The sequence below is a fragment of the Orycteropus afer genome, unplaced genomic scaffold (assembly GCF_000298275.1).
Source record: "Orycteropus afer afer isolate SDZICR_OR568_19922 unplaced genomic scaffold, OryAfe1.0 scaffold00518, whole genome shotgun sequence".
NCBI lineage: Eukaryota > Metazoa > Chordata > Mammalia > Tubulidentata > Orycteropodidae > Orycteropus > Orycteropus afer.
Genome location: NW_006922105.1, coordinates 1,907,449 through 1,923,507, shown reverse-complemented (window position 1 = coordinate 1,923,507; position 16,059 = coordinate 1,907,449). Strand labels below are relative to the sequence as shown.

Below are 16,059 nucleotides of genomic sequence, written 5' to 3'. Positions count from 1 at the left end.
ATATCCCCTTCACCTTAACTGTCACCTCCAAATAGCAGGAATAGCGGAATAATGGAACATGTCCAAGAAGTAATTCAGAAGTCTCACTAGTTCTTGAATTGTAACAAGCCATTTAACTTCTCAGTGGTTTGATGCCTTTATGGGTCTGTCTCCCTAGTCATAAATTTCCATAAATAACAGAGCCACAGGATGAATAAAAGGAGAAGTTAAACATACATCTATCATATGATTCTGCCATTTCACTCCCAGGAATTGAAACAAGAAAAACAAAGACATATGTCTATGTAAAGACTTTGCATGGATGTTCACAGAAGATTTGTGATAATCAAAAATCAAGAACAACTCAATACCCATCACAAAGTGAACAGATAAACAATTGTGGTATATCCATGTAAAAGAACACTACTCAGCAATAAAAAGTAATGATTTGTTGATATATATAATACAATACAATGATGAATGTCAAAATAAGTATGCTGAATGAAAGAAGGTCAACAGAAAAGAGCATATAATGTGCAACTGAATTTATATTAAAGTCTATAAATTGCCAACAAAATATAGTGACAGAAAACCAGTAAGTGGTTTTCTGTGGAAGAGGCGTACAGTGAGCAGTGAGGAATTGGGAGGTACAGAATTCAAAGATGCAAAAAGGAATTTGGGGAGTGTTTATGACTTCATGGGAATATACATCTATCAAAATGCATCAAACTGTTCACTTTAAATATATGCAGTTCACCATATGTCAATTATACTTCAATAAAACTATTAAAAAGTAGAGAGAAAAGAGTCAATGAATCAGGCTTCATGTATACTTGGTCATATCCACCTTGAACGAACTGTTACTATTTATGATGGCGGAAAGTAGGATTTTATATGAATTTCCTCTGCAAGAATATGAGATATGGAATCCCAAATTATTTGCCCTGATGCAAAGCAACACAATCTACAGATTCTAAAGGAATCCCATATATACCTATCTGGACAGTGTAAATATTTACTAGCATTCCATGCAAGAATGAACTCTCTATGAACAGTCAAAGATTTTACTCGTTAAAAACACATAATCTCAAACTTGTACAGAAAGCATGTGTGAGTATGCATTCAACTTTGGAAATATTTTAATTGTTAATAAGGATAAAATTGATCTAATTGTAGAATTATTGGATTGAACCAAATGCTAATAATAACTAGTGTATATGGGTCTTAGGTCAATCTCTAGGTAACCATTTTGTGGACTTATTCAAAAAGTACACTAGTATATGCAATAACATATGTGTATAAATTAAATATTCCTATAAAAAGGATAAAATAGTAAGTTTTAACTACTACAATGAATGTTGAAGGCCTCAAATAATTTTCACTTTTATTCCTTGAGTCTGTATTTTCTTGATACTGAAAAATCATATGATCTGAACTTCTGTGCCCTTTGGGAACAGAATCAAGATGGACATAAAGTAAATGGATAGAAAACTCCCCTACATCAACTTTTATGATTTTCAGATGCTAGAACAAACCCACAGTTTTCTAATTCATTGAATAATTAAAAATAACATGGAATAAATAACTATGTAGAACTTAAATAGTCTGTGGAGGATATGCCCAGTCTCTGTGGGAACCAGTCAGTCCTACTTTGATGCAGTGAATCTGTAGGAGTAACCAAGCAAAGCACAGCCTTAACTCATAAAATAAGACAGTCATCGTTTAGCTGCTGTAGTTGGTCGGGTTATCCAACAAATTGATTATACTCAAAATGATAACCTGTGAATTAGGTCCAAATAACCCTAAAAACAATCAAACTTGTTTTTATGAGATTAGAAAAAAATAGAAGAGTCTAGAGACATTCCACTAGAATTTTCTGTGATAATGGAAATTTTCTGTGTTTGTGCTGGCCAGTAGGGTAGCCATAAGCCATATATGGATATTAATGCATATAATACAGTTAGTGAGACTAATGAACTGGATGTTTCATTTCATTTTTTTTTTTATTGTGATCTGGGTGAAAATTTACAGAGCAAATTTACTTTCCATACAGCAGTTCACACACACTTTGTTTCATGACATTGACAATATACCCAATGCAATAGCTCCCCTCCTACTTCCCCCTGATAGTTACCTCTTCCCTGTGTCCATCCCTCCATGCACTCTTGCCCCCTGAGCTGTCTCCCTGCGCATAAACAGCCCTTCTTTCTCCCATGACTCTTCTAAGGAGTTTATCTCTAACTATCTAACAGTGTTCCCTACCCTACCCTCCATCCCTGGTAACCAACAAAGAAAATTTCCTTCCATAGATAAACCTTTCCTTCACTTTTACAATAATGGACTAATACAATATTTATCCTTCTGTGATTGACTTATTTCACTCAGGGTAATGTCCTGCAAGTTTATCCTCATTTCATTTCATTTTAACTAATTTAAATTTAAATATAAATAGGCATACCTGGCTAGTGGTTTAAAACAACAAGCACTAATGTAGCTTATAAGTCTAGGAGTCAACCAGGAAGTTCTGCTGCTCTGGGCTGGACATGGCTCATCTCAGCTGGGTTCATGTATGCAGTAGTAGTCACTTGACAAATTACCTGAAGACTGGCTGATCCTGGATAACTTCAAATGGGAGGTAATACTGTGTCTGCCCTATGTTGATTCTCATCTTCTTGTATGCTAATTTTGGATTGTTTATATAGTTGAAGTAGGGTTCCAGGAGACACAGTAAAAGTAAACCCAACCTCCTGAGGCTCAGACTTGAACCAAGTTGTAAGGGAAGTCCATATTCAAGGGGTAGGAAATTAAACCCCACCTTTTGATGAGAAGAGCTGCAAAGTCTTATTTCCAATGTCATGGTTAAAGGGAGGGGTGAAGAATTGTGAAGTCTTTCACAAACCTTAGTTAATAGATCAATTTCTGGGATGCAGGAAAATGGTATTCTAAAAACGTGCATATTAGCATTTGGGTCATTCTATCAAAGAGCAAAGAGAAGTTAGTTATCATCCTAAGATGCAGCAAGCTGAAGTAAATTGGTACCTGTTTCAGTTTACAGATCACCTGAGTCTGGATCAAACTGTTATGGGCTAATCTTATCTAGTGATACGTAAGAAAGTAATTCAAACTAGAAAGACCATGATGACCACAGAGTTTGTAAAATTATGGTTGTGAATTTACTGTATTGAAAAAAAAAAAAAAAAGCTTATGAGGGCATAATGAACCCAGTAAAATGTTACAGACTGAATTGTCTCCCCCTAAAATATGTGTAATGCAAACACAATGCAACCACTGCCGTGGTGTCGGATCTGACACATAGCGACCCCTCCTTGGGTTTCTGAGGCAGTATCACTACGCAAGTAGATTGCCCCACCTTCCTTCTGGGGAGTGGTTGGTGGGTTCGAACCGCCAGCCTTCTGGTTAGCAGTCAGTCAAATGCCTTCGGTGCTATGCTACCAGAGCTCCAAAATATATATAGTGATGCTTAACCCCTATACTTGTGGAAATGACACTCTGGTGGCATAGTGGTTAAGGCATTTAGCTGCTAATCAAAAGGTCGAAACTATCAGCTGCTCCGTAGAAGAAAGATAAGGCAACCTGCTTCTGTAAAGATTTACAGCCTTGGAAACCCACTAGGGGTCACTTTGAGTCAAAAGTGACTCAATGGCAGTGAGTATGGTTTGGAGGTTTGAAACTTGTGGAAGGAGTTCTTGTGACACAGTGGTTAAAATATTTTGCTGCTGACCAGAAGTTTGTTTCAAACCCACAAGTTTCTCCTCAGGAGAAAGATAAGACCATCTGCTTCTGTAAAGATTTACAGCCTTGGAAACCCTATGGGGCAGTTCTACTGTGTCCTATAGGGTTACTTTGAGTTAGAATCAACACAATGGCAGTGGGTTTGAGATTTTTGGTTAACTTGTGGTTGTAATCTCATTTGGGAATAGGGTTGCCTTATGTTAACGAAGCCATGTCAGTGTTGGGTTCATCTTAAGCCAATAACCTTTGAGATATAAACCAAATTGATGAAGCAGAGAGAAACAAGCAGAGATGGGGAAGACAGATGCTATATCACATAGAGATTTTCAAGGAATCAGGAAACAAGCTGAAGAAACAAAGCCCTTCCCCCAGAGCCAACAGAGAAAGCCTTTTCCTTGGGCAAGTAACCTTATTTTGAACTTGCAGCCTCCTAAACTATGACAAAACAAATGTCTGTTGGTTAAATCCACCCACTTGTGGTATTTCTGTTAGAGCAGATCTAGATAACGAAGACATAAACTCATAGAGTTAATATACTGCCTAATCATAGCAAATATTAGTAGTCATACTGGAAGATAGTGGCAATATGTATTTTCAAGGAACCCCCCAAAAAACATGGTCATAGACCAATAATTAGATATTTAGGACTTTATTATGAAGGAACAATCTAAAAATAGTAACAAACATCATGAAAACTATATAATATGTCTTTATAAGGAGGAAAATTCTAAGTAATCTAAATATCCAACAATTCAAGAATGGCTAAGTAATTACAGTGTTTTCATTGGGTAGATAGAATATTATGTAACTATTAAAATGGTGGTTATAAAGGGTATGCCATAACATCAAAAATACATACAGTATAATTGTAAGTGAAAAATAAAGATACAGAATTACATGCACTCTGTGATTAAAACTGTGCAAAACTAAACAAAAATGCACAGGGTTTCATCCAATGCTGGTAGGAGTTGCCTTTTGGAAACTTTTAGTTTCAAAGTTTTAGAAATGGTCATATTTTTTGACTGAGTAACTCAACATCTCGAACTATATCTTTAGAAAATTATCCACAACTCAGAAAAAGGTGTAGGAACAAGGATTTTTTTTTTTTTTTTTTTAATGACAGCACTATAGCATTTTTTAAATATGGGAAGAACTGAAACAGCCTTACTGCAAAGGAAGAATGAAAGAATGAACTGGTTAAATAAATGATAGCTTATCTATAAGTAGGAGCTCTGGTGGCATAGTGCCTAAGGCATTTGCCTGCTAACCAGAAGACTGGTGCTTCAAACCCTCCAGCCACTCCTTGGAAGGAAGACTGGGCAATCTTCGTCCACAGTGATACCACTTCAGAAACCCAAGGAGGTGTTGCGATGAGTAGGATACGACTTGAGGGTAGTGTTGGGTTTTTGTTTATTTGGTATCTATATGTAGAATGCTATGCAGCCATTAAGAATGAAAGATTGTAATAGCTAAAATAAATACATAAATTTAAAAGAGAAGGCAGTATTAATTTATATATATGTATACAAATATTAACTATATGATTTAAAACTATATAAGGAAGAAGATATATCAAAAATTTTAACAGTGATTAGTTCTTAGTTGTCAAATTCTTAATGTCCTTCATCTTATTTCTTAAGATTTTCTATATTTCCAACTTGTATAAAATAAGCATTGTTGTTTTTAGTTAGTTGGCAACCCCGTATGTACAGAGTATGACTGCTCCATGGAGTTTTCAAGGCTGTGTCCTTTAGAAATCAGACCAGCAGGCTGGTCTTCCCAGGGGCCTCTGGGTGGGTGAGAATCAATAACCTTCCAGCTAGTAGTCAAGGGCTTAACCATCTGTGCCACCCAGGGACTCCCATAATAAACATAAACAAACAAAAAAAAAAACCAAACTCACTGCCATCAAGTCAATTCTGATTCATAGTGACCCCCTTTGGGTTTCTTAGGCTGTAAATCTTTACAGAAATAGATTGCCCAGTCTTCATTCCAAAGAGTGGCTGGTGGGTTTGAAACGCCAACCTTCTGGTTAGTAGTCAAATGCCTTAGGCACTATGCCATCAGAGCTCCTTATAATAAGCATAGTAAGCATATATTACTTTTATAATCAGAAAAGTATTATGAAAGCATATATATAGAGAGGGAAAAAATTTCTATATTTGCAAGTAACTGTGTTAAGATGATTGAAGGTAGTATGCTTTTTTTTTTTTTTTCCCCCTCATTTCCACATTCCCTAGAATGGTCTTGTTGGAGGATGACACTGAGTCAATTCCAACTCACACTGTTCCCATGTAACAGAATAGAACTGCCCCCTGGAGTTTTCTTGGCTGTAATCTTCACGGACAGATCACTAAGTCTTTCTCTCACAGAAACACTGGGTGAATTCAAACTGCCAACCTTTTGATTAGCAGCTCAGTGCTTAACCATTGGCCACCAGGGCTCCTTCACAAACTATCACTTTTACTCAGATGATCTATATCATTCCTGATCTGCTCTCTGGTAAGATAGGACACTAATCATAACACATTACATTTATGGTAAGATTTACAGGTTGCAAAATATTTTACTTGTATTACTTCATTCAATGCTTGTAACACCTGTGTGAGGTAGAAACTGTTACAACGTGCCAGGTGCAGAAATTAAGACTCAAAGGTTCAGGGAGATTGTCCAGATCATGCAGCGGATATGTAACAGAGCAGACTTAAAACCAACGACTGTACTTCAAAGTGTTATCCTCTATCAGTTGCCATGGACTCTTCCAAAAATTCTTATCAGGAGTGATAAAGCATGATGCCAGTGCAAACACGATACTAATTCTTTAAGCATCTAAGACATTTTCTGGGAAAGAGATTTTTATTTGTTTTATACCTACTCTTTCCACTGTTCTAGTGATTAATGTTTTAAAAGTTAGGCTTTAATGTTTCATTAGCATTTTTCCAGCACATTCCAAATCCTTTGATAGCTCAACTAATTACACAGTGATGTGGACTTTGCATGAGTACTTTTTAATTAGCCACGGTGATTCCCAAATTATTCAGCCTGGGCTCAGGACCCTTAATATTCAAACTGACAATCTAGTGCATATAAACTCTTTATTTACATAGTGACATCTGAGATTAAGCTCAATAAAGATTTCTATGGAAACTAACTACACTATCAACACTTCCTAAAACAGCAGAAGTGACCCAATTCAAAGAAGTAAAAATGAGTGATAGAATTAGCAGCCATCAATAGTATGGAAAGGTTGATTTCACTTCCTTACACTACTTTTCATAAATGTCCCTGCATATTCATTAGGAGACTATGGAACTCACTTGATATTCAAATTTCTTAGCTGGATGAGAAGGACACATGAAGTAAAAATATACATTGTTCTACAATAATGCTGAAGCCAATTACACAGAAATACAGAGATTAGAGTTGAAAAGCAAGGTAAGTTTACATGAATAAATAAAAATCTATTGAAAATATAGATAATGGCTATGGAAGATAAAATTCTAGGACCTCTGCAGCATTAAAGATCAATACATTTTATGAATTAGTCTCAAATAGAAAAGTTAACAAAATCTGCCTTCCTTAGACCTAAGAACAAAGGGAAATATTTGCCAAACTTGACTCTATAATAAAATGCAAACACAGACATGTTTATTAAAGGTTGTAATCACATAAGAATTTCTTACAATAGCTTTAATATTCAAGCATAAATAAGAACTATTTGCAAATTATTATTTCCTGCTGCGAACATTAACCAATCAAGCTTCAACCTTGACACTAGTATGTATTATGACATTGAAAACCCAAAATATTAGTATACATGGCTGCAGAGGTCTAACTTTTGTTCTATTGCTAATTCAGGTCATAAAATGTTTTCCTGGACACCCTCTGATTTGGCTTTATAGATGAGAGTACAAAGTTTCTTATCACCTATGGCTCCCTACATCTTGGTGGTATGGCCAAGAGTGTTATCATCTTACCTTCTCCTGATGTGCATATGGAAGCTAGTCACAGAGAAGAAAAGGCAATCAAGCCAGCACTGCCACAGTGCTGTGGCTAACATCTAAGTGTACCTGGGATAAAACCTCTTCCCTCTGACTAGAATAATGCATATCTGAATTCTCAGTTCACTTTCCCTTACTCATATTATTTCTTCTTATCTCTTTCCCTCCCATGGACCGGAACAATCTTTCCAGAATTTATGAACATGAATCCCTGGGGAAATACACACTTCCACCTTCCATGTAACTATTTCATAAGTCAAGATAACAATGCATTGTCTTTTGTTCTCCAGCCTTGACAATTTCCACTGTCATTCAACAAGCTGTCAAGGACCTGGAGGAGACAACCAGATTTCAGAGTCATTATTTTGTAAACACAAGTTACCTGTGCAGATTCTTTTAAAGTTGGGATTTTCCAGAAGGTGTCCTGGTAGGCGGCACTGGAACCGATGTTGCCAGAACTCAGGGAACCAAGGATTCCTCGTGTTAGTGTCCAGCCTCAGTTTCAGGAAATAATCATCAAATGACCTGACCTCTGGAGACTGCAGCTTTATGGTGATTCCCCCGTTGGCTTCCACCTCATAACCTTCAATGACTTCATCTCTGTCTGCCCATCCATCACTAAAAAATGCAGGGAGTGGGGTGAGGAGAGAGAAAGACAAATGTCTCACTAATAGAGCTTACAGTTACATATTAATGAAGCACTTCAGGACAAGCTAAAGTCTCCTTTAAATCAGTATTACTATCCAACAGTGATTTATGATAGAGTAGAAAGTTAGAAAGTTGTGAAGTCATCATGCCTTGGGCTTTATGTTTCGTTTCCTGTTTGTTTGTTTTTTAACAATAACGAATGTGATGATGAAGATGGTGGGAGCACTGGTGGCATAGTGCCTAAGGCATTTGACTGCTAACCAGAAGGCTGGTGGTTCAAACCCACCAGCCACTCCTTTGAAGGAAGATTGGACAATCTACTTCTGTAGTGATACTGTCTCAGAAACCCAATGAGGGCTATATGTTGGATCTGACTTGATGGCAGTGAGTTGTTTTTTTTAATGAAGATGATGATGATGGTGATAGTAACAATTAACAACTAACATTTACTGAGCAATTACTAGTCATCAGATTCTGTGCTAAACACTTTTACATTCATCCTCTTAGTTAATCCTTACACTTACCCTATGCCTCATATGACACTGAAGCACTATGTTTACTACTTATTTTACAGCCAAGAAAGATGTCAAAGGCCCCTATTTTAGAATGATTTCCTGGAAAATAGACTTTGAGATGGTTATTTACATGCAAAATGTTTACTGGGGAGATTTCTTGGCTACAACAGCTGTGAGGAAGAGAGGATGGGACATACGGTTCGGTAGATGAAGAAAAACTGAAATATATTGCAGCTGCACCAGGGACTTCAGCCTGTCCTACAAGAAGCTCTGGAGCTGGGAGGATGGTCCTTTAGAGTTGACCCAAATTAAGGTGGTGTCAGGTCTTGCATCCTCACTTCAACCAGCCTTTGAACATGAGCTATTCTGGTGACAGGGCATAAACTCAGAAGAAGCAAACTTCCTGGGACAGAAAGAAATTCCTAGTGACAGACCCTGCTGAAAGCTGACAAATGCCAACAATCCAGACAGTTGGGGGAATGAGTGTCTTAGATCTGAAGGGAGATCTGGGAAGGTACTACAGCATCCAGTACATCAACCTCAGTCGTTGAATAGATCCCTGAACTGCTGAGATGATGACTATGCACAAAACTAGTCCAACATTGTCGTGGGTTTTCCTCCTCATTAGACAGGCAGATTGGAAATACAATGGAAGTTAGTAGCTGCAATTTGTCTTACGCAACAAGAACTCAATGATGGGCTAAACCAAAGAAAAGATCATTGTCAGTAAAATAGTTTTGGGTTCCTTAAGTTCAGGAAGTGTTTTTGATTCAGAATTAAATCATACTATCATGGTATGAAATAAAGAGTTTGAATAGTATATAGTTGGTAGTAATCTATATTTAAACCCTTTGGGGATGATGTCACTCAGCATGTTTTCCACCTTAGGTAGCTTTGCTCATGGTCTAGAATTACATGAATCTCTCTAAGCTTTTTATTCAAAAATCATGAAAGTGTTTAGGTTCCCTGACAAAATGATCTTTACTCTAAAACAACAATTATGATACACAATAGGTGCTTAAGCTGGGCAATGAAAAGGGAAGACTGAAGAAGAACTGACACATTTGAATAATGGTGTAGGTGAAGAAATAGAATAAACTACTGACTGCCATAGAGACCTCTCCTTGGGTTTCTGAGGCAGTATCACTACATAAGTTGATTTCCCAACCTTCCTTCCAAGAAGTGGCTGGTGGGTTTGAACCTCCAGCCTTCTGATTAGCAGTTAAATGCATTAGGCACTATGCTACCCAGGGCTCCTAATGACTGCCAGAACACATCTGTCTTAGAAGCACAGCCAGAATGCTCCTTAGAAGCAGGATAATGAGAATTTGTCTCATATACTTTAGACACGTTATGAGGAAGGACTCTTTCCTGGAGAAGGACGTAATGACTGGTAGAGGGTCAGGGAAGGAAAGGAAGTTCTCAATGAGAAGGAATGACACAGTGGTTGCAACAATGGGCTTAAAGCATAACAACAATTGTAGGATGGCACAGGACTAAGCAATGTTTCCTTCTGTTATACGTAAGATCACTATGAGTTGGAATCAACTTGATGACGTCTAACAATAACAACAGCAACATGTGCTCAATAAATATCTGTGGAAAGAATGCATATAAATCGGTAACTTAATGAGAATGGCTAGCACTTACATAGGTTACTATGTGTTTCATATTTCCACCTCACAACAACACTATTTTTACCCCAATCTTAAATGAAAAAACTAGGATGGGACATATTCAGCAAATAGCTAGAGTCTTGGTGGGCCAGGACTGAACCCAGCAGTCTGGCTTCCATGCTCAATACTCTTTACTATAAACCACGATGCCTATTGGTTACTCTTCAGGTCAGAAAGAAATAAAACACAGGCAATCAGTGCCTTCACAATAAAAGTTGAACTAAGTTCAATATTGCAGGCAAGATGAGTATATAACCTACATGATATGGAGTAGAAAATTGATTTTGTTCAGAAACACACCAACCACAGTTGTTTTCTCCTGGGACATTGTTCAAATGTGCTTCCCTTAGAAGCAACTATGTTTTATTCCCCCAATGCTATTTAAAAATAACATTAAAGGAAAATAACCTCACTTGTCCCCACATATGAAACAATTTTTAAAAAAGAATCCTTCTGTTCACTAAATGACAGTTCACTGACATTTTATCTGGTGAACAGGAGTTTTTTTTAAATTGGTCACCTTAGAGAACATGTGTCACGAGTGCTGTAGCTTCCATTTAATTCAAAAGCACACAGGAACCAGGCCACGGTTTGTGGGAGTAGATTTATCCTTCTACCCACAGGGTTGTGTCCTACAGTTTCTGGAACATCTCCATGCAGGCTCTGCCTGAGAAGAGTTTTATCACTTGCCTCTCACAGAGTAGGGAGCTGGGCCAAATACTTGAGAGTCACCATAGCTTACCCTTGTTACATGAGCTCAATTGGGATAAATGTGTTCTCCTCTTTGCTGAACTAATTGGTGCAATTTCTCTCCATATTCTTCCCAGTGAAGTGCACACGAGCTGCATTTCCAACAGACCAAGGTCTGCAAAAAGTATAGATCATTTAACATAACCCAGACTTTGAAGAGTGATAGAGTCTAATCAGCCAGACCAGAGTAATGTCAGTTGTTGTTGTCATGAGCCATCGAGTTGGACCCAAGTCATAGCAAGCCCTCCTTGGGTTTCCAAGGCAGTACCACTATGGAAGTAGATTTCCCAATATTTCTAAATTCTCTAGGAAAGAGACGCCACAACCTTGTACAGAAGTCCTTCCTTCCTCCTTTCTTCCTGCCATTTCTTACTTCTTTTCCTTCCTTTCCTCCCTCCGTCTCTCCCTCCCTCCCATCCCCATCCATCCATCCCTCTCTCCCTTTCCTTCCTCCCTCCCATTCATCCATTCTACAAGCATTTACTGACTACCCACTGCGTGCTCAGAATTCAACGTACTATACCCTGTACCCATCGTGTTACAAACTCGTGGGGAAAACAGACACTAAACAAGACTTACAAACATGATGACATTAAAAGAGGAGTGGTCAGTACTATGAGGAATGAAGAGTGGTTGGATTAACTTAATTTTGTGTGTATTTCTGTGAATTTCTGTAGAATGAGAGTTGGTCAGGGATGGCTTCCCTAAGAAAGTGATCTCTGAGTTGAATCATAAGATAAGTGGGCATCATATAGATGAAGAGAAGAGAAAGGGTTGGTATAGAAAGTTCCTGATGGAGAATCTAACAAGAAAGAGAATGACTCATTCAAGGAATTTAGAGAAAGTCAGTATGGTTAGAGTACTGAGAGTGGTGTGGCAGAAAATGGGTGGGGCATAAACTCAGCCTAGGAAATGTTAGACTAAGGACAACAGAAAGTCCTCAAAGTCCTGTCAGCCTTACCACTCTATAAGATCTTACTATGTGTTTTACTTTTACTATGTGTTCTGCTCCCCCATGATAAATGACCTGAATCTTGGCTGAGTGAGTCCTTCTCTGCTCACCGTAAATGAATATGATGGCTAGTCAAATTGATTATAGAAAAATAAGCAACTTACTCATCTTTCTATACTCTCAGTCTACTTAGAATGGATCAAGGTAGTTTAATAATTTGTATATATGGTTATTAATATCGATATACTAACTACATCTACAGCAATTTTTAAGCACTAAGCTATAGTTTGTGCCATGCTGAAAAGAAAGGTAAAAATCAAACCAGACTTTCAGAAAATTCTGATTATGAATAAATATTTAAAATCAAAATGGTTTATAAAGTGAAGAAAACAATTATTTTTTTTGACATAAAGTTGAGGCCTGAATTGTTTTCATCCCCAAGTTTCAATATTATATGAGTGCAAAAAGGTCACAGGGGGTGGCATCCTCCACTGACCTCTTCCAACCTCATGAGGGGAGAGAGAGAATCACCATCAGTAACCCCAGGCTTATTTCTATGAGGCCAGACATGCCAACATCCTCCAGCCTTTTTACCAATTCTGACACAAAATGTCCCTCCCACACCACTCACTACTCTGCTGGATACAATAATTTGTTGCAATGGTCACACAGAACTCATAGACACTCATCATGATTATGGGGTTTATTAGGGAAGTAATAGTATACAATTCAGGTTCAGGAATGCTCTCAGGATACTATCCTTCAATCAGGACAGTCTCCCCTCAGCCATACCCTCAGGTATGCCTCTCTAGCTTTTGGCCTCTTCACCTGCCCTCTGTCCTGCTCCGGCAAGTGTTACAAAGCTCTTTTAGCTCTGCCAATGGATACACGTAGGTGTACCGTACTCCACCAGCAAGACTTCTGCCCCAAGACATTCAGTATTCTGAGTGTCTGGGCAGGCAAGCCCGTCGATCTGTCTCATGCCTCTTGATTCCAATATTGCCATCTCTCTGCCATGGTCTCAGCCAGTAATCTCTGCCATGGTCCTCTCTGCCATGGTCCTCTGCCAGGGAGATCCAGCGCAGGGATCTCAGGTGCAAAGACATGCTCCACTCTACCTCTGCCTCTTCTCTCTTGATGGCAGTGAGATCCCCATTTCTGCCGTCAGGAGAGCTCATTTTAAGCCTAGTAGGATGACAAAACTAATCAATCCCCACCTTAGGGTTCCATACAACTTATTTCCATGGTCCTATCCCCGCAAGAATGCTATGTACCTTGTTTACATTATTAACAAACTATCCAATCCCCTTGGTGGGCCACAAGCAACTTACATTTGAATAGTTCCATTCAATAATCTAGTCAGACTCACAATGACCATGGCCATACCAAGTAATTCACTGTACTGCAATGAGATTTATGGTCTGTACAAGAAACTTAACAATTTTTAAAAGTGTATAATATTCATCTTCTAATATGTATATTTACATTTCTTTTGTTGAATCACACTCTGTGTTATGGACTGAATTATGCCCCCCAGAAAAATATGCTGAAGTCCTAAGCCCTGCACCTATGCATATGACCTTGTTTACAAATAGAGTTGCTCTTTTGTTATCAGGTAAGTTAAATGAGGTCATACCAGAGTAGGGTGGGTCCCAGACAAGGGTAAGACACTATGTAAGGATCTAGCTACAATTCAAAGAATACCAAGAAACATCCAGGGCTATGAGAAACTTAAAGAGACAGGGAAAGATTTTCCTCTATAACCAAACTCACTGCCATTGAGTCAATCCCGACTCATAGCAATGTGCTTTGGATTTCTGAGGTGGTTAAATCTTGATGGAAGTAGATTGCCCAGTCTTCCTTCCGTAGAGTGGCTGGTGGGTTTGAATTGCCAAGCTTCTGATCAGCAGTCGAATGCCTTAGACACTGTGCCACCAGAGCACCTTACTAAAAACTCACTGCCGTGGAGTTGAATTGGACTCATAGCGACCCCTCCTTGGGTTTCCAAGGAGGTATCACATGACGGAAGGAGATTGCCCAACCTTCCTTCCAAGGGGTGGCTGGTGGGTTTGAACCACTAGCCTTCTGGTTAACAGTCAAATGCCTTAGGTACTACACCACCAGAGCTCCTCCTTAGCAGATAGAAAAAAATGCCCTATTGATGCCTTGAATCAAACTTCTAGCCTCCGGAATTATGAGACAATAAATGAATTTGAAAGTCACCTCATTGTGGTATTTTGTTATGGCAGCAGTAGGAAACTAATAAATTTTTTAAAGGTAAATACACTCCTTCCTCACTTATCACCATGGTTAAGTTCCAAAGACCAGGTCATTATACAAAATAATCAGCATTACACAAAAACTGAGGAAGACCACAACAAATCACAAAAATGAAGGACAACTACATTATTACATATCTGCCAAATTACATCATTACATAACTGCCAAACCACTGAGAACCATGTTCCAGCCAAGTTGACACATAACCTTTACCATCACAACCAATGTCACTCTCTCCAACACCTTAGTGTTTGTTATTGTCACATGTACACTGTTAACGTGCAAAATAGCTAGACAGCAGATTTTTTTTTTTTTTTTTTTACTATGGTCACAAATGTGAAATGTTGGATAATCAGACAGTCAATAAGTGAAGAGTGCTAGGAAAAGAGAAAACTAAAATCTACTACCCTTGTGCCCACCACTACAGGAAGGCTATATTGTAGGAGTCAATGTTTGCCTGTAAATATTTGAAGTCATGTGACTTAGTGCCTTGGGCTCCTATATCCCCTTCACCAATGAACAAAGCCTTTTACTTTTGCTGTAGATGACTTCTCTTCCAGAAGTTAGAGTTGCTGTTATATTTAAGAGAGCATACCATCAAGGAGAGCCTAGTGTGATAGAAAAAGCATTCCAGATTAACCAGTTGCTGTTGAACTGGTTTCAGCTTATCGCAGTCCCACATGTGTCAGAGTAGAACTGTGCGTTACAGAGTTTTCGACGGCTGGTTTTTCAGTATTAGATTCCCAGGTCTTTCTCCCAAGAAGCCTGTGGGTGGACTCAGATTGCTGATCTTTCAGTTAGCAGCTAAGCATGTTGATTACCTGCACCATCCAGGGTCTCTCCACTAGGAGCAATTGGTGAATACTATTAAAAGTGGTAATTGCTGCTTTTTAAACCAGATCTTCTATCTTTAAGAGTTAAAGAATTAGGAAATGCTAACAATTAAAACCTTACTGAAAAACAGCTACAAAGCAAATCTTGGATTTTATCTTTTTAAATTGTTTCACCTATATACCACTTGCGAAATGTCTTTTTATATAAATCCAAAGGATTTTTAATGTTTACTTGTACTGGGATTTTGTATGAGGTTATTGTTTTGATGGATACTCTATGAAGTACACTTTGAAACAGGAAGCCTGAACTGTTCTTAGAAGTATTTGATGATGCAGGTGTTTTCCTTTTGTGGTAGATGGTCATGCTTGTCGTGTAGATGTGCTTGCTTGACTAGAAGAGATCATTTCAGGTACCAGTTCACCCTCTCGAGTGTTTGCAGTGAATTCTGCTGTGCTGGGAGGTGACCAGACCTGGGACAATCCTGAAAGTGTCTATGAGGTACATTTGCTGCCTCTAGCAACTTCTACTAGGCCATCTGTTCCCCAGTCATGAGTTCCTTTTCCTATCTGGGGTCTGGAAAGGAAACTGCATATTGTGGAGGACAAGGTGAACGCTTAACAGAAAGCTACTGATTTCTCACTTATATACAGGAATCTTTATTTCCTGAACCC

General features: G+C 38.4%; 1 protein-coding gene across 1 annotated transcript in view; it reads right to left on the bottom strand.

Annotated features, from left to right (window-relative positions):
* The window catches only part of GRM1 (glutamate metabotropic receptor 1), a 477,875-nt gene that overhangs the window by 3,188 nt on the left and 458,628 nt on the right, over window positions 1–16,059 (bottom strand). Inside the window, exon 3 of the mRNA XM_007955615.2 lies at window positions 8,116–8,351. Within this exon, the coding sequence (XP_007953806.1) occupies window positions 8,116–8,351 (236 nt within the window). The remainder of the gene's footprint in view (window positions 1–8,115; window positions 8,352–16,059) is intronic.